General features: G+C 41.9%; 1 protein-coding gene across 3 annotated transcripts in view; it reads left to right on the forward strand.

Annotated features, from left to right (window-relative positions):
* rtn1b (reticulon 1b) overlaps nt 1-21,051 on the forward strand; it is a 147,020-nt gene that overhangs the window by 123,681 nt on the left and 2,288 nt on the right. For all 3 annotated transcript variants that reach the window (XM_060917686.1, XM_060917687.1, XM_060917688.1), the window contains 4 exons: nt 10,779-10,917; nt 13,274-13,343; nt 13,446-13,492; nt 16,922-16,980. In XM_060917686.1, the coding sequence (XP_060773669.1) occupies nt 10,779-10,917; nt 13,274-13,343; nt 13,446-13,492; nt 16,922-16,980 (315 nt within the window). The remainder of the gene's footprint in view (nt 1-10,778; nt 10,918-13,273; nt 13,344-13,445; nt 13,493-16,921; nt 16,981-21,051) is intronic.

The following is a 21,051-nucleotide window of genomic DNA, read 5'->3' on the forward strand; positions in this document are numbered from 1 at the left end:
AAAGGAAACGCAGGACCAAACTACTAAATATCGGCGGTCAGCGAGCACCTCGGTGTGATCAGCTGTTCATTTAGCGACAGAATGATGTAACTGTCAGTGCACGGTCAAAGTAAACCTGTAGATGGCAGTAATGCAACACTGTGGATGCTGGGAGGGGGTTAGACCAAAAATTTTTTTCTACCCCCTCCAAAATATGGAGATGATCTATCTAAGTATGGAAATACCAATATTTGGCCAACTGAAAAATGCTAACCCCCCTGTACATACCCTCTGAAGTTAATAACCCCTCCAAATAGTCAAAAACTGCCTTTTTCACTAATATAAGCATTCCTTAACAGAAATAACTCTTAAATATAACATCAAAAATCACTTGAATAACATTTATTTCTCACAAAAAGAGTTGTTAGAAACCCTCATTTTGTCTCTGTTTACGGGTTTGAATCAGAGTATGGAGAATTTGTTAAAGTTTCAAGAGATGCTTCTTTATATGTCTGGTGTGGATGGTGTATAAGTTACAAAATAACCGGTGCTCTTGAACAAGTTCTGCCAGCAACTGAGCAGCAGCATCCCTGGATCTCTGTGCTTGACCAGCACGCTTCGGCCGCAGCAGATAGAGCATATTCTGAATGATGTCCTTCCCTGTTGGAAGCATCCCAGAAGGGAACTCAGCCTGCTCTATGTACTCTACTACACCTAGTATCATCTTAGCTTTTGACCGTGTTGCAACAGAAGCCATTATTTACCTGCAAGAATACAAATAATGACTATTTAATACATTGGGAGATATAATTCAGATATGAATCATTTGTGCATACTGGTTCTTAAAACTAAATTAGTAACCTTAAGTAATGATCCTCTGTGCTTAAAAATGGTTCATATTTGAGGTATTACTGAAGAGTGTGACATTCATCAAGAACTTTAAAACTTGCTGAAAAAGAGCAGAATTACCATATGTTTCATTTACTTGAACGTAAGGTTACTTACCACTAAGCTTATTACCTTAAAATAATGATCATCTGCACTGAAAATGTTGTTGTCGTACCTAGTAGCATACCTGAAGAGGTTCGCATTCATCGATAACTTTAAAACACATTAAAAAAGCAGCATTCTAATATCAAACAGCACTGTAATGTATTTTGTCATATTGTAAGAATGGAAACTTTCAGAGGGTATGTACAGGGGGGTTAGCAAGGTTCATCTCATTATCTCTAGCCGCTTTATCCTTCTACAGGGTCGCAGGCAAGCTGGAGCCTATCCCAGCTGACTACGGGCGAAAGGCGGGGTACACCCTGGACAAGTCGCCAGGTCATCACAGGGCTGACACATAGACACAGACAACCATTCACACTCACATTCACACCTACGGTCAATTTAGAGTCACCAGTTAACCTAACCTGCATGTCTTTGGACTGTGGGGGAAACCGGAGCACCCGGAGGAAACCCACGCGGACACGGGGAGAACATGCAAACTCCGCACAGAAAGGCCCTCGCCGGCCACGGGGCTCGAACCCAGGACCTTCTTGCTGTGAGGCGACAGCACTAACCACTACACCACCGTGCCGCCCCACATGGAAAAGTCAAAATTCTTAAAAAAACAACCCCCCCCCCAGTTGTAAAACCCAAAAGAAGAAGAAAAAGAAGAAGGTAAACCTGCACATGCGCACACGGACTTCCTCTGTCTGCTTGACTGTGTGAAGCAAGCGATTTCATGCATATTATTTGTTCGGGAATCCCCTCAAATTAAATAACTTCCCAGCCACAGAATGAGCTGGGTTTTCTTTTTTTTTTTTTTAGATATTGCGGAAATAAACATGCATCACAATGACCAAATTTCAGAGGGAACTAAATTTCACTGATTTTATGAAATCAAAAGGCCGTATAGCTTTAACGGAGTAGTATTGAAAAGATACATTTTACCAAGATATTTATTTCATCAATAGGGTCCTAAAATAGTGTTAAATTACTGTATGTATTATCATAATTGTTAGTTTAGTGCATTTTGTAATGGTAGCATGTACCATTTATTATCTGCATTTTTTCAAAATCAGGTTTCCTCTTTGGGAATATTTATACAGTTTATCTAAAGGTCTCCAAATGCAAAATATGCGATCCAATAAGACCCAGCTTGCTGCCTAGTTTAAAACTATCCTGATTAAAACAATGACCTGGCAACATAGCCTGCAGTGTTTTATAAAGCGTAAGTTTATTAGTTAAGCACACTTCTGCTGTGATTGGTCAAAGTAAAGTAAGCATTAGTGCTAATTTGACTGATGGATCATCTTCTTTCGGCTGCTCCCATTAAAGGTCGCCACAGCAGAGCATCCTTCCAAATTTATAATCTGCATATTTGATTTGGCATAGGTTTTTACACCAGATGCCCTTCCTGACACACCTTCCCCGATTTATCCAGGCTTGGGACCGGCACTACAGTGGTGCTTGAAAGTTTGTGAACCCTTTAGAATGTTCTATATTTCTGCATAAATATGACCTAAAACATCATCAGATTTTCACACAAGTCCTAAAAGTAGATAAAGAGAACCCAGTTAAGCAAATGAGACAAAAACACTATACTTGATCATTTATTTATTGAGGACAATGATCCAATATTACATATCTGTGAGTGGCAAAAGTATGTGAACCTCTAGGATTAGCAGTTAATTTGAAGGTGAAATTAGAGTCAGGTGTTTTCAATCAATGGGATGACAATCAGGTGTGAGTGGGCACCCTGTTTTATTTAAAGAACAGGGATCTATCAAAGTCTGATCTTCACAACACATGTTTGTGGAAGTGTATCATGGCACGAACAAAGGAGATTTCTGAGGACCTCAGAAAAAGCGTTGTTGATGCTCATCAGGCTGGAAAAGGTTACAAAACCATCTCTAAAGAGTTTGGACTCCACCAATCCACAGTCAGGCAGATTGTGTACAAATGGAGGAAATTCAAGACCATTGTTACCCTCCCCAGGAGTGGTCGACCAACAAAGATCACTCCAAGAGCAAGGCGTGTAATAGTTGGCGAGGTCACAAAGGACCCCAGGGTAACTTCTAAACAACTGAAGGCCTCTCTCCCATTGGCTAATGTTAATGTTCATGAGTCCACCATCAGGAGAACACTGAACAACAATGGTGTGCATGGCAGGGTTGCAAGGAGAAAGCCACTGCTCTCCAAAAAGAACATTGCTGCTCGTCTGCAGTTTGCTAAAGATCATGTGGACAAGCCAGAAGGCTATTGGAAAAATGTTTTGTGGATGGATGAGACCAAAATAGAACTTTTTGGTTTAAATGAAATGTCACACCAGAGACAAGAGAACTTTGGATTTAATGTATGTTAACACCAAGGACGCATATAGTTCATCACCCCTCCCCCCGCTGGGCCGTTCTGACCACAATCTGGTTCACTTGTCCCCTACATACATACCTATGGTATATAAACAACCACCCACCAAGAGGTGTGTAAGGAGCTGGTCTGAGGAGACCAGTATGGCACTGAGGGACTGCTTTGACACCACTGACTGGGATGTGTTGTGTGAACCTCACGGGGATGACATTGATAGCCTGACAACCTGCATCACGGATTACATTAATTTCTATGTTGAAAACACTGTGCCAGTCAGGAAGGTACAGTGTTTTCCCAACAATAAACCCTGGGTGACCTCTGAACTAAAAGCCCTATTAAACGAGAAGAGGGTTTTTAAATCTGGCAACAAGGAGGAGATGAGGAGAGTGCAGAGGGAGCTGAAGAGGGGGATAAGGAGAGGCAAGGACAGCTACAGGAGGAAGCTGGAGGAGCACCTCAAGGGGAGCAACACTGGAGAGGTATGGAGAGGCCTGAAAACCATCTCTGGCCACACAAAGGACAGTGGGAGGGGCCCTGTATCTGGGGGCCAAGACTGGGCAAATGAGTTGAATCTCTTTTTCAACAGATTTGACCGTGCCACCCTCCCCTCCCCCACTCACCATAGTCCTGACCGGTCTGTGATATCACTCCACCACCACCCCTCTCCCCTCATAATACCTCTGACACCAACAGCTCCCTCCTCACACCACATCACCCCCCTCCGATCCCTGCCAGACCAATCCACACACTCCACCCCCAACCTCACTCTACAGGACTCACACCTTGGCTACACCCCTTGCCTCTCCATAACAGCTGATCAGGTGTTGAAGGAGCTGAGGAGGATCAAGACAAGGAAAGCTGCTGGCCCTGATGGTATCAACTCCAGACTGCTTAAAGACTGTGCAGATCAGCTCTGTGGGATTCTTCTGTACATTTTCAACCTGAGCCTCAGTCTGGAGAAAGTTCCACTTCTGTGGAAAACATCATGTGTGGTTCCAGTTCCCAAGACTGCGCACCCCAGGGAGCTCAACCACTTTCGGCCAGTAGCTTTAACGTGTCACCTAATGAAGATCATGGAGAGGATTGTTCTCTCCCACCTCTGACACCTGGTGAACAGCGAGATGGACCCCCTGCAGTTAGCATATCGACCGGACATTGGTGTGGATGACGCTGTCATTTACCTGCTACCCCGGTCACTTTTGCACCTGGAGGGCACTGGGAGCACTGTGAGAATCATGTTCTTTGACTTCTCCAGTGCTTCCAGCCATCACTGCTTAGGGAGAAGCTGGAGGGAGCTGGTGTCGACTGCCACTTGGCTGCATGGATCATCGACTACCTCATTAACAGACCGCAGTATGTGAGGCTCCGCGACTGTGTGTCTGATGTGGTAGTCTGCAGCACAGGGGCTCCACAGGGTACAGTGCTCTCTCCTTTCCTCTTTACACTTTACACATCTGACTTCAGCTACAACACGGACAGCTGCCACCTCCAGAAGTTCTCAGATGATACAGCCATCGTTGGACATGTGTCGGGGGGGACGATCTGGAGTACAGAGAGGTCATCACCAACTTTGTCGCCTGGTGCGAACTGAACCACCTGCGCATCAACGCCAGCAAGACAAAGGAGGTGGTAATCGATTTCAGAAGGACGGTTCCTCAAATTACACCAGTGAACATCCAGGGTTTGGACATTGAGATCGTGGAGGAGTACAAATACCTGGGTGTTCACCTCAACAACAAACTGGACTGGACTAACAACACCGATGTCCTGTATAAGAAGGGCCAAAGTCGTCTCCACCTCTTGAGAAGACTGAGGTCTTTTGGTGTGTGCAGGACACTACTTAGGACTTTTTATGACTCTGTGATAGCATCAGCGATTTTCTACGCTGTGGTCTGCTGGAGCTGTGGAAGTTCAGAGAGGGACAGGAAGAAACTTAATAAACTGGTCAGAAGGGCTGGCTCAGTCTTGGACTGTCCTCTGGACTCCATTGAGGTGCTGCGGTCTCAAAAGTAGCCAGTCACCGGCGGCAAATCGCCGTCTGTGGCTTGTTATGCCACCGGCTATTGTCAGTCGAGTCACAAAATTTAATATTAAATATTTCTGACAGCAAAAAAAGTTGCGAACGTAAATTACGTCCACTATGTCATGTATGTCCGTTGCCGCGTCAACTTTGTTTACATCCTCGACATGAGTGCAGCCATAACTGCCCCTTGTGCCATATGTAAGCCGTACTCTGATTGGCTTAGTGTTCCATGGACTGTGAATGGTTAATACCATCATGTGACTCACAAATGGCGACGAAGAGAGTTGCAAGCGGCTCCATGCTGGATGCGTGGCTAAAAAGGTCTAGAGGGAAAGGTAAGTACATTTTGAACGCAAATTTATTCTGTCATTGTGTTGATATAGAAAAATAAATACGTCTTAGTCCACCGTTTCTCAGCCTTGCTTAAGACATTATAGTCGCAGATCGTAAAGTTGACTCTGCGTTTGACAGCTGCTCGAAAAAACAAACTGCGTGCGTAACAACGCTAATCAAGCTTAAGCTAGACGACCCGCCTCAAATACCCGTCCAGGGTAAACGTTATCCCAATTTTAGATGACCTGTTCCAAACCATCCCGCCCCATGAAAAATTCGTACTTGCATCTCTCTCTCTCTCTCTCTCTCTCTCTCTCTCTCTCTCTCTCTATATATATATATATATATATATATATATATATATATATATATATATATATATATATATATATATATATATATATAATATAAAATATTTATACTCATAATATTTGTTGTGCCTAACCCGCACTAAATAACTAGATTTATATAATTTCTATTCAGTAGGCCCCTACATGATTAGGTTGATGGGATTTGGATAAAAGTTATTTTCAATAGAAATGCTGAGACTGTCAATGAGTGATGAAGTCAGCTGATGAAGTACATGTAGCTGCATTTTATGTAACAGTTTATTGACTGCCAAAAAATAAACATTTTGATTATAATTGAAGTTGTTTTGTTCTTCATCTGTATTCAAGATTTCACCATATTCTTCAATAGTATTAGAGAATATGGAGAAACTTGTCACCTTAGCTTAGTCAAAGTGCACATCAGACTTAAAATTATTATATCGTCCATATGTGGATTTCAGTCGGACTACTTTTTATGTGTTTGTTTGCAAATATTTCTGAAATTTGATAAAATGACTGAGGTATGGTTTCATATTTCAAGTTTCCAAATAGTATTGATTACCCTTTATTTTCACTGTTAAAAGTTACCAGAGGCCACCATTTCTCAGTGCATTTCATAAAATTTTCCGTGCCCAAAGGGGGGCGCACCCCCCTTTGAAACCCCCCCTGCACGCTTTGCGTGCATTATGTGTGCCGCTGGCAGACATTTTACCATTTTGCACCCTGCTGTAAATTATTTGTACCCTGCTATTCTCCCAAACTTTGAAGCCCCTGGAGGTGGTGGGTGAGACGAGGATGTTAGCCAAGCTGACCTCTATCGTGGATAACCCCTCTCACCCCCTACATGAGGCTGTGGGGGCTTTAAGCAGCTCTTTTAGTAGTAGACTTCTACATCCACGGTGTAAGAAGGAGAGGTACCGCAGGTCATTCATACCTACTGCTGTCAGACTGTATAACACCCACAACTTGTAACGTAGCAACAATAACCTGTTTGTCATTTAATTTGCACTACTTCACCACTACTACCTCTGCCATCTCTCATCGATGCAATTATTATGTGCAATAATATAGGCCCTAAACTATATATATATATATATATATATGAGTGATTCCACGCTTATGGGTACTGAAATGGGGACATGAAATTCATCTCATCTCATCTCATTATCTCTAGCCGCTTTATCCTTCTACAGGGTCGCAGGCAAGCTGGAGCCTATCCCAGCTGACTACGGGCGAAAGGCGGGGTACACCCTGGACAAGTCGCCAGGTCATCACAGGGCTGACACATAGACACAGACAACCATTCACACCTACGGTCAATTTAGAGTCACCAGTTAACCTAACCTGCATGTCTTTGGCCTGTGGGGGAAACCGGAGCACCCGGAGGAAACCCACGCGGACACGGGGAGAACATGCAAACTCCACACAGAAAGGCCCTTGCCGGCCCCGGGGCTCGAACCCAGGACCTTCTTGCTGTGAGGCGACAGCGCTAACCACTACACCACCATGCCGCCCCGGACATGAAATTATTTTTAAAAATTCACCTAAAACCATTTCTTTTTTTACCATCAGGTCACAAAACATGTAATCTTTAATGAATGATATGTTAAAAGATAACTTTAATTTTCTGAGATGTAATAAAAACATATTTATATGCCAAAGTCAGAACGTAACAGAAGTGTTGTGGACATATATATTCTCAATTTTAACAATGTAGAATTACTTTTTGAAACATAGGAAGGTGATGTTTTAGCAAATATAATTAATAAACATGTGTAGTAGAATAAACATACACATTCTTTCAATAAGATTAACATGGTATATAGCTAGATTGTAATTAATTTGTAACAGACGCGAGATGGACAATCGTAACAGAAGTAATGTAACAGACATCATTTTGGAACTCATAGGCTTGACTTTGGCATATAAATATGTTTTTATTACATCTCAGAAAATTAAAGTTATCTTTTAACATATCATTCATTAAAGATTACATGTTTTGTGACCTGATGGTAAAAAAAGAAATGGTTTTAGGTGAATAAGTTCATGTCCCCATTTCAGCACCCATAAGCGTGGAATCACTCATATATAAAATTTATGTATATATGTGTGTGTATATATACACAGAGTCTACCTGTAATGTGCAATTTTTCCGAGCCTCTCAATAAGGCAGTTTTTCTAAACTTTTTGACGGTAGATAATGCAAATAGCCCTCTGTATTTAATCCTTCGTTTGTCTAATTTTTATTTCAGTTTTATTTATCTGTTTGACATTTTCTTGTTACTGTAACACATGAATTTCCCCAATGTGGGATGAATAAAGTGAATCTAATCTAATCTAAATGAGAGGCGTTATGTTTGGAGAAAGGAAAACACTGCATTCCAGCATAAGAACCTTATCCCATCTGTGAAACATGGTGGTGGTAGTATCATGGTTTGGGCCTGTTTTGCTGCATCTGGGCCAGGACGGCTTGCCATCATTGATGGAACAATGAATTCTGAATTATACCAGCGAATCCTAAAGGAAAATGTCAGGACATCTGTCCATGAACTGAATCTCAAGAGAAGGTGGGTCATGCAGCAAGACAACAACCCTAAGCACACAAGTCGTTCTACCAAAGAATGGTTAAAGAAGAATAAAGTTAATGTTTTGGAATGGCCAAGTCAAAGTCCTGACCTTAATTCAATCGAAATGTTGTGGAAGGACCTGAAGCAAGCAGGAAACCCACCAACATCCCAGAGTTGAAGCTGTTCTGTACGGAGGAACGGGCTAAAATTCCTCCAAGCCGGTGTGCAGGACTGATCAACAGTTACCGGAAATGTTTAGTTGCAGTTATTGCTGCACAAGGGGGTCACACCAGATACTGAAAGCAAAGGTTCACATACTTTTGCCACTCACAGATATGTAATATTGGATCATTTTCCTCAATAAATAAATGACCAAGTATAATATTTTTGTCTCATTTATTTAACTGGGTTCTCTTTATCTACTTTTCGGACTTGTGTGAAAATTTGATTATGTTTTAGGTCATATTTATAGAAGAAACCTTTATGCAACTCCACACAGAAAAGCCGTCGCCGGCCGCTGGGTTCGAACCTGGAACCTTCTTGCTGTGAGGCGACCGTGCTAACCACTACACCACTGTGCCGCAAAAATATAGAAAATTCTAAAGGGTTCACAAACTTTCAAGCACCATTGTAAGTATACACTGGCTTGTGCAACCTCAGTGGCTGTGTATTTTTACCTAATCTGCATGTCTTTGAACTGTGGGAGGAAGCTGGAGAACCCAGAGGAAACCCACGCAGAAACAGGGAGAACATGCAATCTCCACACAGAAAGGCCCCCATCTGCCATGAGGTTCAAACCCGGAACCACCTTCTAACCACTGCACCACCATACCACCCATATTGACTGATGCATATCCAGTAAAGAAAAAAAATTGTATTTCAGTGTGAGAGATCCACAAGTGAACGCAGGGGTTTCAAATGCAAATGGGGCAATCCACAAATAAATTTAGCTGATTTGACCAACAAATGTTAGCTGAACAAGATCGTGCAGTCTATACACACTTCTCATCTCATTATCTCTAGCCGCTTTATCCTGTTCTACAGGGTCGCAGGCAAGCTGGAGCCTATCCCAGCTGACTACGGGCGAAAGGCGGGGTACACCCTGGACAAGTTGCCAGGTCATCACAGGGCTGACACATAGACACAGACAACCATTCACATTCACACATACGGTCAATTTAGAGTCACCAGTTAACCTAACCTGCATGTCTTTGGACTGTGGGGGAAACCGGAGCACCCGGAGGAAACCCACGCGGACACGGGGAGAACATGCAAACTCCGCACAGAAAGGCCCTCGCCGGCCACGGGGCTCGAACCCGGACCTTCTTGCTGTGAGGCGACAGCGCTAACCACTACACCACCGTGCCGCCCTCTATACACACACTTGTGAACCAATTTTTTTTTGTTGGTGTTGTTAATGAAAAGCTACCTTGTTTAATTTATTTGGGCATCTCTAAAATGTTCTTCCGAATTTGGTCTTGGCCCATTCCCATCCACCATCCAGGTCTACCCTGTCATACATTAGCTACTAACCGGGGAACATGAAGGCTAACACATGGTTCCATGTGAAGCCATCCAAGCACATCTTTTCACACCAATGCTCATGCAGAACCACAGGGCAGAGTAACACACTTGGAATAAAGTGCTATCCGTCCTCTTCCACATACATGAGCTCACAGATGCCTACGGTTGTCTAGTGGCTCTGTGACTGATATGGGAGAGAGAGTATGCCATCCTTGCCACCCAGAAAACGCAACCAATTTTGATCTCTTGGATTCCCAGCCACAGATGGGATTTGATTTGATTTCCTGTTCATCGGATGAACGCTTTTCTGTCACATCATTCAGGATCCCTTAAGTTTATTTTTGTTGCAAATAATAGCCTCCATATTTCTCTCCTCTCAATACACACATCACTCTATGTGCATTGGAATTGTACATGTTTTGTCGCTGCTATTTTATTGTATAGAAACTGAATGTTACAGTATGTGTAGCGCGTGACAGCTGAATCTGTCTATTTGTATGGTTTGGGTTTTATCATTCTAGCAACGTTTGCTGATCTTTTGGCCAGGTCACTCTTGAAAAAGAGATTTTCTAATCTCAGTGAGACTTTACCTGGTTAAGTCAAGGATATAATCATGACACAGCAACACATCCGTTTCCACTCGGGTGCTTGTGTATTGGTTTGCAGGTCATATCTGGAGATGGAGATGTCCCTGTCACATGATCAGATGCAGAGGTATGCCGAGAACACCCAGCACTACATTAACAGCACTCTGAAGGAGCTGCGCAGGCTATTCCTGGTGCAGGATCTGGTGGATTCACTAAAGGTATAATAATAATAATGTTTATTATTTTTGTGTAACTTCATTGTTTATTATTACTGTGTTTTACTATTGTGTAACCCACTGTGTAATTGCGTATCAGTCTAGACCAACCCACGTTGTGTCCTGTCTAGCCTGGGGTTCGCTTACTTTCTATGGTTGGTTTGCTTCCTTGGCTGCTTGAGTATTGGTATTTCAACAGAATATTACACTAGGTATTGCGGTCACTTGTTCAGTTGGCACAAGAACTTTCTTGTCTAGAAGTTCAGCACTTTGTGTACCTGACTTTTGCACTCGTTGTACATCGCTCTGGATAAGAGTGTCTGCTAAACGCCATGTAATGTAATGTAATGTGTGTTGATATTTGGGTCAGTCCATGAAATGGGGTTACCAAAATGTGACATAGAGGGAGTCACTTAAAACAATTTACAACTGAAAACAACTTTTATTTCCATGAAGCATTGACCATATAAGAAAATATAACATAGTTGTTAAGATAACTCCTGCTCTACAGTGTATGATAAAATCCATAAATATTTACGCGGTTGCTAATGTAACAAGGACACAAACAAGCTTTTAAAAATAAAGGAAAAATATTGATAAAATCAATTTTTTGCTTTTATTTGCTTACTTTAAACATCAACACTGAATAAGAATTCATTAGAAATATTAGTTCAACATCATAAACACTGAAAATATGAAATACCAGTATTTCACAAACTTCATAAAATCTCTTTAAGATTTGAACAATAACAACAGTCATTAACAGGAAACAGTTTCATCCTATATGGGGTAAATGAGGTTATTGAATTCATTACTTTACTTAGTCACACTTATATCTGCACTATGATGCCGTTGATAGCGACGAGAGCACGTGTTGTGGTGTGTGAGATCCCGCGAGAAGTTATCTCGCGTCAGTTCAGCTGACCTAGATTGAGTAAATAGGTCTCGCAGGTTGTGAACGAACCAGGAAGTGAGTGGACGCTAAGTTAGGATGTGAGAAAAAACATCGATAATTTCTTTTATTGCCGTTTGTTTAAATTTCTTTCTACCTACATCGTTTTATAGTATATTCTTCTTTATATTAAAAACATCAATCATGATTTCACCATGGTTTCATGGTTTTATCATTTTTTATAAGCCTGGTTTCTAACGTAACACGGTAGGACATCACAATGTTACGTTCACAACCTATTTTTAGTGGATGAATTCGAAGCTAAATAGTTTATAGAACCTTCTTAACTTTATTATGTGAGTGTAAAACTAAATTGCAAGTACCATGAAACTAATTTTATTGAAATTCTCAGAAAGTAATGAAGGTTTATTTAAGCTCAAAGTCAGCAAATATTCCATGTCACAAAAAACGTGTCATCCGTGTCCAGTCACGGGAAGAAAATGTTTCACATTTCTTTATTTCAAAAGAAAACTTCATCTCATCTCATTATCTGTAGCCGCTTTATCCTTCTACAGGGTCGCAGGCAAGCTGGAGCCTATCCCAGCTGACTACGGGCGAAAGGCGGGGTACACCTTGGACAAATCGCCAGGTCATCACAGGGCTGACACATAGACACAGACAACCATTCACACTCACATTCACACCTACGGTCAATTTAGAGTCACCAGTTAACCTAACCTGCATGTCTTTGGACTGTGGGGGAAACCGGAGCACCCGGAGGAAACCCACGCGGACACGGGGAGAACATGCAAACTCCACACAGAAAGGCCCTCGCCGGCCCCGGGGCTCGAACCCAGGACCTTCTTGCTGTGAGGCGACAGCGCTAACCACTACACCACCGTGCCGCCCTCAAAAGAAAACTTCATTTTTTTAATTTATTTTATTTCTTCAAACAATATTTATGGATAATCTGCTAAATATTTCTTTAAATCATGGAAATTAAAGATGAAATGATTATGTAAACCCGGACCAATGAAAAGTAACATTTCATGGACTGACCCATTTATAAGAGACAACTTCTTCATCCAAGCCAGAACACGTGAACCCTTTCCTGCATTCGGTATTCTGGTACACATGAGGCATGCACAGTATAGATATGCATCAACATAGATAAAACTATACAAGCACAACAGCCATTGTACATATTTTTGCATAAAATGAACTGGACAAGATGAACCTTTGAGCTCATTTTTATAAGCTGATTTTAAGAGAGGAGAGAGGAATATTTTCAGCAAAAAAGAGTTCTGAAATTTTGCGTATAATACCGAATGAACCAGGCTTTTTTTTTTTTTAATTATTATTATCTGCACATTGAAATTGTGTGCACATCCGACTGAAATCATTTCCACAACAGTCGGTTTTACATGCATAATGGTTACCCAGCCTGACTAAGTTACATTTGCTCAGTTTGCAGTGGTCATGTGGCTGCTGACCTATGTGGGAGCGCTCTTCAATGGCCTCACTCTGCTTATCATGGGTGAGAACTCCTTTTATTATAATTCCCTTCATAAAAACAGACATTACTTTTTCCATGTAGTTACAGAGGATCTAACTGGACTCTTTCACTCCTGTCCTGTAGCTGTGGTGTCCATGTTTTCCATGCCTGTGGTGTATGAGAAATACCAGGTATATACTACACATGCATTGTTCTTATTGGGCTTCTAATTGCTGGGTTTCACGTGACGTCACATCCGCCTCATTAGTTATTCAAAACTTTAGCTGGTGGTCTACCAAAACTCAGTTGACAAAGCGTTTGTACGGAGAAGGTGCATTGCTCGCATGAAAGATGCCTTACGCTTGCGTTGTTTTAGGTTGTTCGAATCGATCAAACCGTGAAACTGATGAGTTTCTTCAGGGTTCCCCATGAACTAATAAAAAAGGGTGAACGAACACAGGAGAACCTCAAACTGAAATCGAAGGGAACCGAGTCGAAGCATGCTCGAGTTTGCAGTGATCACTTGGTGAAAGGTTTGTATCTCCCTCTCAACTATGTCCTTAGTGTTTTCCAAGTACTTTTCTTGCTCTGTGTCGTTATTTTATGGTACTTTTTTTTAGTCACGAAGCGCTAAAGTCCCCAGCTGTTTCTTTATTTACTCCTCACAAAGTCTATATACACAAAGGTCGTGACAAAATTTTTACCCAGCCGTACAGTTACGATGTGCCGTGATCATGGCCATAACTACCATTGAGGACACCGAGGTCATGTCCTCTGTATTTTTTTCAGAAATTTCAAATTGGACTACGCTGAATTCGAGCAGTGATCAATGTAAAACGCAGCGTCCACATCCACATGTCATCTGTATTTCCCCCCAATAAAATTCACACTGTCTAATGTCATCTGAAATCTCTTAGCCTCTGTCTCTCTTGTTGCCGTGTCTAACGCAGCGTCACGCGACGTAGCCTATACTAGTGTCGGCTGGGGAAGTTGGGTTTTGGATAAAACAGGCAGGGTGTAGTCTACGCTCTATCACATATGCCTACCTAACCTAACGTAGGCTAATAGTCACATCGCATTATAGAGCTTTACCCGAGTGCAAAATGAAAATGTTGCAACAAACTAAATTAAGGTTTGGACAGCCAACAGAAGAGCAGGGAAAGAGAAGGAGGGAAGGTGAGAAAATATCGTCAGTGCAGTGGCAGACCGTTCAGCGGTGTCATGCCAACTTTCCAAGGGGAAACGTTTCATTGTCATTGCCTATTACATTTTACTTAGCATTTCGAGAAACATTCAAAACTACGTTGTCACAGGCAGCCCTGTGCAGGGCTGAGTAAACAGGCTTGTTTGAGTAATTCTCTCTCTTTTTCTCATAACTCTCACTCACTCACTCACTCACTCACTCACTCACTCACACACAGACACACAAATACAGAGACACACACACACACACACACACACACACACACAAATAATACACTCTCACACACTCTCTCTAAGGTGGGGTTTACATTAGACCGTATCAGCGGATCATCAGATTAACGTTTTTAAAACGATTAGTGTGCACACAGCAACACCAATACACGATTTGCGTGCACACAGCAACACCAATACACGGATACGCTCGGCTCCGCAGGCATCCTGCGCTCCAAATCACTCCGCCCTGAACAGCGAGTGCCCTCTGGAGGGTGCGCACTCCGGCCCTGCGCAGCTCACAGAGCACGCAAGTGGGGTGCACAAGCAGTGTTTTCGGGACTGAGCCGCTGTGTGTGTGATCCCAGCGCATATCACTTACCACTTGCAAGTGGAAGGATGGCAAGCCTAAAGACAATCATAACTACACAATGGGCAGTATTTGCATCAGTATTTGCAGTATTTTCATACTTTTATACTCTTTAATGAAAGGTGATACAAGGCGGAAGTCCGCACCGTTTTTCAGCAGTCGCGTCACATGACCAACGCCAGCGAATCAGGAAGGTGGAGGTCACAGTGACGTTGTCCAATGATGACGCCAGCTAGAGCTCAGCACAGCGTATCCACGTATTCTCAATGTTTACACAGCACCGGACCAGACACGATCTGGATTGAATACGTGGACCCTGGCGGATTCCCGTTTCCCGGCGTTTCCAGGCGTTTTAATGTAAACGGACAGTGCATCCGCGAAGAAAACGAGACAGATACGGTCTAATGTAAACTTGGCCTAATACATAGTCTTCACACAGAACTAATAGCTCTACATTCTAATGTAATTTAAGATAATGAAATGTAAATAATGCCAATACTTCAGGTAGCTGAGCAATACACTCAGTTCAGTTTTGACTTTTATGTCAGACAAAACTCCACAGTCCTGATGGCACAGTTTTAGAATTGTTGAAGTAAATGTGTTATGAGCCAAACTTACATTACAGGCAATGGTGAGAACACTCTGTTTCAGAGAATGCATGCAAATGGATCTCAATTCAAGACAGCCAGATAGACTGATGCCTTTACATTACTGCTCAGAATGTCTCTACACATACAGACACCCACAAATAACACACAAACTCTCTCTCTCTCTCTCTCTCTCTCTCTCTCTCTCTCTCTCTCTCTCTCTCTCACACAGACACACACACACACACACACACACACACACACTATTATTATTATAAGGTGTAATACTAAAGCTTACAATTCAGCAGTTCACACCCTTTCTGTCATGTGTATGCTGCAGTGTAAATAATGCCAATACTTTAGGTAACTGGTACTTTAGGTATGTATACTCAGTTCAAGAGTTCACTACTTTTCTACTTTTATGTCAGATAAAACACCACAGTTATGGTGCCACAGTTTTAGAATTGTTAAAATAAATGTGTCCTCCACCAAATCTATCATTGGTTATTTATTTATTTATTTATTTATTTAAGTTGTGCGGGGGGCCTTCGGTGCTGTCAGCCATGTTTGACCTCAGTATTTGAAAAATCCTGGCTACGGCCCTGGCCGTGATCACTTCTCCGTCTTGTTTAACTAAGATCCAGGTCTTTAAAGGGATTTCTGATGAACTTTGTGAATGATTTACCTGAGAGATAAGAGCCAACACAAGTGAGAATCAAGCGAACTGTTGTTTCGCTTCAACTTGCAGTGCTTCGTTGTAAAGACCAAACGAAAAGCTTAAAAATAGCATACTTACAATAGCAAAAACAATACAGGATTCATTCGGCAGTGACTTGATACCGAGGTCCTTTACCCAGCCACGTACAAAAAAGTTGTAAGCCTCCGTACTCTTCCACGCTTTCATCTGTTTTGCGGTGTAGAAGGACGTCTGCAACACCAGATAGTTCGAGATGTCGGGGAACTCGACTGAAGGGTAGTTTTCGAGATCGTATGACAAATCCTACTTTCCTGGACTGTAGGGGTCGATTCCATTGCACATAGCAATCTTCTGGATATATCTAAAGCGAGCAGTGGCTTCTAGATTACGAGCGTACTCTGAGAAGTTATCGCTAGTTGTTTGTACTACAGCAGCCATTTAGACCACCAACTATTTCACTTCTGGTAAAACCGCTATAAGTCATGTGACTGAAACCCAGCAATTAGTCCTATCTAAAGATCATCCTCATATCTGTCCCTGTCTTTTGTTTCAGGCACAGATTGACCAGTATTTAGGACTCATAAGGACTCAAGTAAACACGGTGGTGGGGAAGTAAGTCCTGTCATCTCTTCATTGCCATTTTCCAAAAACCCTTATAGCTCTTTTCCAAGAAAGCTCAATTCACTTTGTCATCCAATCTATATACAGTACACATATGCAACAATATATATTATCATCCCTGCGGAAACATAGCACATATAAAAGTGATTTTGTGTGTGTGTGTAGGATATTATGGCTGGCAATTTCTTTTAAGTGCCTAAGAGAAATACTACATCAGCGCAATTGAATACTAATGAGCCTATAATGATGTACCACCACAGACAGACAGCACTACATTACCATTTGTCAGTCATATAATCACAAAATAATCTTGTTACCTTCATAAGCAAAGCTCATGAAAAGGTAATATCATATTATTGTCAACTGAAATGTTAGATTAATTTTATTTATTTATGCATAATGATTTCTCGTTCTCTATATTTAGCTATTTCTTTTATTCTGACTTACAATTCGGCTAAATACCAAATAGCTTTTGGTTCACGGTATGTGCTCACTACATAGTGTGTAGCATAAGTGTTGTCTAACTTAATATATCATCTGAGGTTCAGATATAGAAAAAGAGGAAGTGTATCCTGATTTATAATTTTTATCATTAATATATCCGATTTGGGGGCGGCACGGTGGTGCAGTGGTTAGCGCTGTCGCCTCACAGCAAGAAGGTCCGGGTTCGAGCCCCGTGGCCGGCGAGGGCCTTTCTGTGCGGAGTTTGCATGTTCTCCCCGTGTCCGCGTGGGTTTCCTCCGGGTGCTCCGGTTTCCCCCACAGTCCAAAGACATGCAGGTTAGGTTAACTGGTGACTCTAAATTGACCGTAGGTGTGAATGTGAGTGTGAATGGTTGTCTGTGTCTGTGTTCAGCCCTGTGATGACCTGGCGACTTGTCCAGGGTGTACCCCGCCTCTCGCCCGTAGTCAGCTGGGATAGGCTCCAGCTTGCCTGCGACCATGTAGAACAGGATAAAGCGGCTAGAGATAATGAGATGAGATGAGATATCGGATTTGTATGTAAATTGATCTGTTTATCTGTCTAGCTGTCTACACCGTTCAGCTACCGGTATAGCATTGTGACCACTGAGAGGTGAAGTGAATAACATTGATGATCTCATTACAGTGGCACCTGTCAAGGGGTGGGATATATTAGGCAGCAAGAGAACAGTCAGCTCTTGAAGTTGATGTGTTGGGAGCAGGGAAAATGGGCAAGCGTAAGGATCCGAGCAACTTTGACAAGAGCCAGATTGTGATGGTGAGATGACTGGGTCTGAGCATCTCCAAAATGGCACATCTTGTAGGGTGTTCCCGGTATGCAGTGGTTAGTACCTACCAAAAGTGGTCCAAGGAAGGACAACCGGTGAACCGGCGACAGGGTCATGGGTGTCGAAGGCTTATTGAGTCACATGGGGCACGGAGGATCGCCCATACAGTATGGTCAAATCCCACAGAAGAGTTACTGTAGCACAAAATTCTGAAAAAGTTAATGATGACACCTTTCTGTTTTAGCCAACATTAACTTTTTCAGCAGTTTGTGCTATAGTTTGTGCATTCTGGGAACACCCCACAAGATGTGCCATTTTGGAGATGCTCAGACCCAGTCATCTCGCCATCACAATTTTGGTCCTTGTCAAAGTCACTCGGATCCTTACGCTTGCCCATTTTTCCTGTTTCCAACACATCAAATTTAAGAACTGACTGTTCTCTTGCTGCCTAATATATCCCACCTCTTGACAGGTGCCACTGTAATGAAATAATCAATGTTATTCATGTCACCTGTCAGTGGTCACAATCTTATGGCTGATTAGTGTGTGTGTGTGTGTGTGTGTGTGTGTGTGTGTGTGTGTGTGTGTGTGTGTGTGTATTTATATATTCAAAAAATTTATCATTTCACAATCTAATAACTTCACCAATTCTTGTTCAATTGACCTCAAATTTTCACAGCATGTGTGGAAACAGGTCAAAATTTTATGTTTAATGTTTTTTGTTTTTATGTTTTTAGGTATAGAAATGCCATTCACTGGAAAAGAAAAGGCGTTTTGTGTGTTAGAGTACGCTCGAACACAGTCGAACAAGACTGCAGCGTGCATTTATGAGAGAATTCTCTAAAAATGCACCAACTGCATTGCAGATTTGGACATACCGGTAGAACAAAAAGTTCAAAGAGGAAGGCTGTCTGTGTGTCTGTGTCTCAGGCGGTGCGCATATTGAAAATTTGTGACATTGTTCATGGAATCCACCAGGGGCGATTTCTCAGAGACAACAAGGGAAGCCGAACTTCCCCTAAAATTCTCTCCCCAAACTGCGGCGTCTACGACGTTGAATTCTCATTAAAACAATAACTTGCATAATATATGCCCAAGATTGTATTTACGTTCATAACTATCCCTATGTCATCCTCTAACTTATTTGAGTGATGTCTGACGAACTTGCAGTTCGCTACGAGAATCACCTTTCTTATTTCAATGGGCTCTATGGACTGGCAGCCGGGTATCCGTTGCAGTCTACGAGACGGCTCTGAACAGCCAATTTCGGCTAGTTGTTATTGGTTAAAATTGACAAAATCGTCACTTCCAGGGAAGCCGGGTATCTCTGGGGGTAAACGGGACATGGGCGGGCCAAGAAGCCGGGCTGATAAAGGATTATTAGAGGTGGTGTTTGAAAGACATGAGGAGGGTGGTCGCTGTACTTCGGCATCGGCGAGGAACACGGAAGCATGATCAGTCAGTCCCTAGCGGATGTCGAGAAAGTGTAGTCGTGTGCCAAAGTGCTGTCCGAATTTCTTTTCAGATAAACGTTTCTTCTCATTGATGTCTCTGTACATTACTCTGTAAATAAATGTAAATATTACTTGTTGTGCTCCGTTAATTTTCATCCATTCTATCAGTTTGATCATTCATGAATTCACTCGTTTATTTCATTTGTAGTTCAATCAACGTGGTTGTAGGCTAGCTTGAGCCTTATTGGGATCTGCAGTGCTAGCTGCTAACAGCTGGTATCTATCTGCTATAATGGCAAAGTACGGCCAGTCATTTTGTTCCGCCCCCGCCTTGCGCTCCGTCCGGTGCGGTTGTGATGTCTCGTTGCTCGCGCGCCGCAGCAGAGACCCGCGCGACCTTCAGCCGGTACAGTCGCTGTTCTTTTACCACCGCCGTTATTCTCATCTTTCCGGTGCGTTCTTGATTTTTCCATTGTGTCCTATTTCGCCATATCAAATACCCAAAACGTATCATATTATTCATATTTAAGTGAATAATCAATTCAGTCATCATAACTTGGCATTTTTAACCCAAGCGATCAAAAAGAGGAAATTTATTCAATATTTTCAAAAAATTTTACAAAAACATTTGAATTGTAATAAAAAAAAAAAATTTCCACAGCAGAGGCCAGGTAAAGCAAGACGCTATCTTTATTCTTATTAAACATGATAAAAGAAACATTGAGTGTGAGGTAAATGCAAAAAAAAAAAAAGTAAAATTAGAAAATTTATTTTTTGACCTTAATGGTCCCAAATGAGAGACCGGTTTCTGAGACAGACCCACATAACAAATTGACTCATGACAAATAACAAATAATTGAAAAATTGTATTACGTAGACCTAAAACTGAGCTTCCCCTATTTCAAAGCCCACCAGCCGCCACTGGAATCCACAAAGCTTTTGAATTTCTCATTCAGATTTTAAGGAATAAATCTTATATCGCTCAACGTTAAGCCTGTTCAGGTTCATTTGCCTAGACCAGTGGTTCTCAAACTTTTTTCACCGAGTACCACCTCAGAAAATACTTGGCTCTCCAAGTACCACCATAATGACCAACATTAAAATACAGTAGCGTAGTAGGCCTAAGTATTCATTAAAAACAAGGCGGAGGTTTTATTTAACAAGTATATTTAATATTGTTGGCCACTGTAACATTACACACAGTACTTTGAACAGTAACACTGTTTAAATATCGGAAAATAAAACACTGTACTTAAATAATGAATCAAATAAATTGGCCAAATCTGCAACATCTGTAGTCTCATCAAGCTGTATGGTAAAATATCTATTGTTCTTAATGCGGTGTCTTTTTAACACCG

Source organism: Neoarius graeffei, chromosome 3, assembly GCF_027579695.1.
Source record: "Neoarius graeffei isolate fNeoGra1 chromosome 3, fNeoGra1.pri, whole genome shotgun sequence".
Taxonomy (NCBI): domain Eukaryota; kingdom Metazoa; phylum Chordata; class Actinopteri; order Siluriformes; family Ariidae; genus Neoarius; species Neoarius graeffei.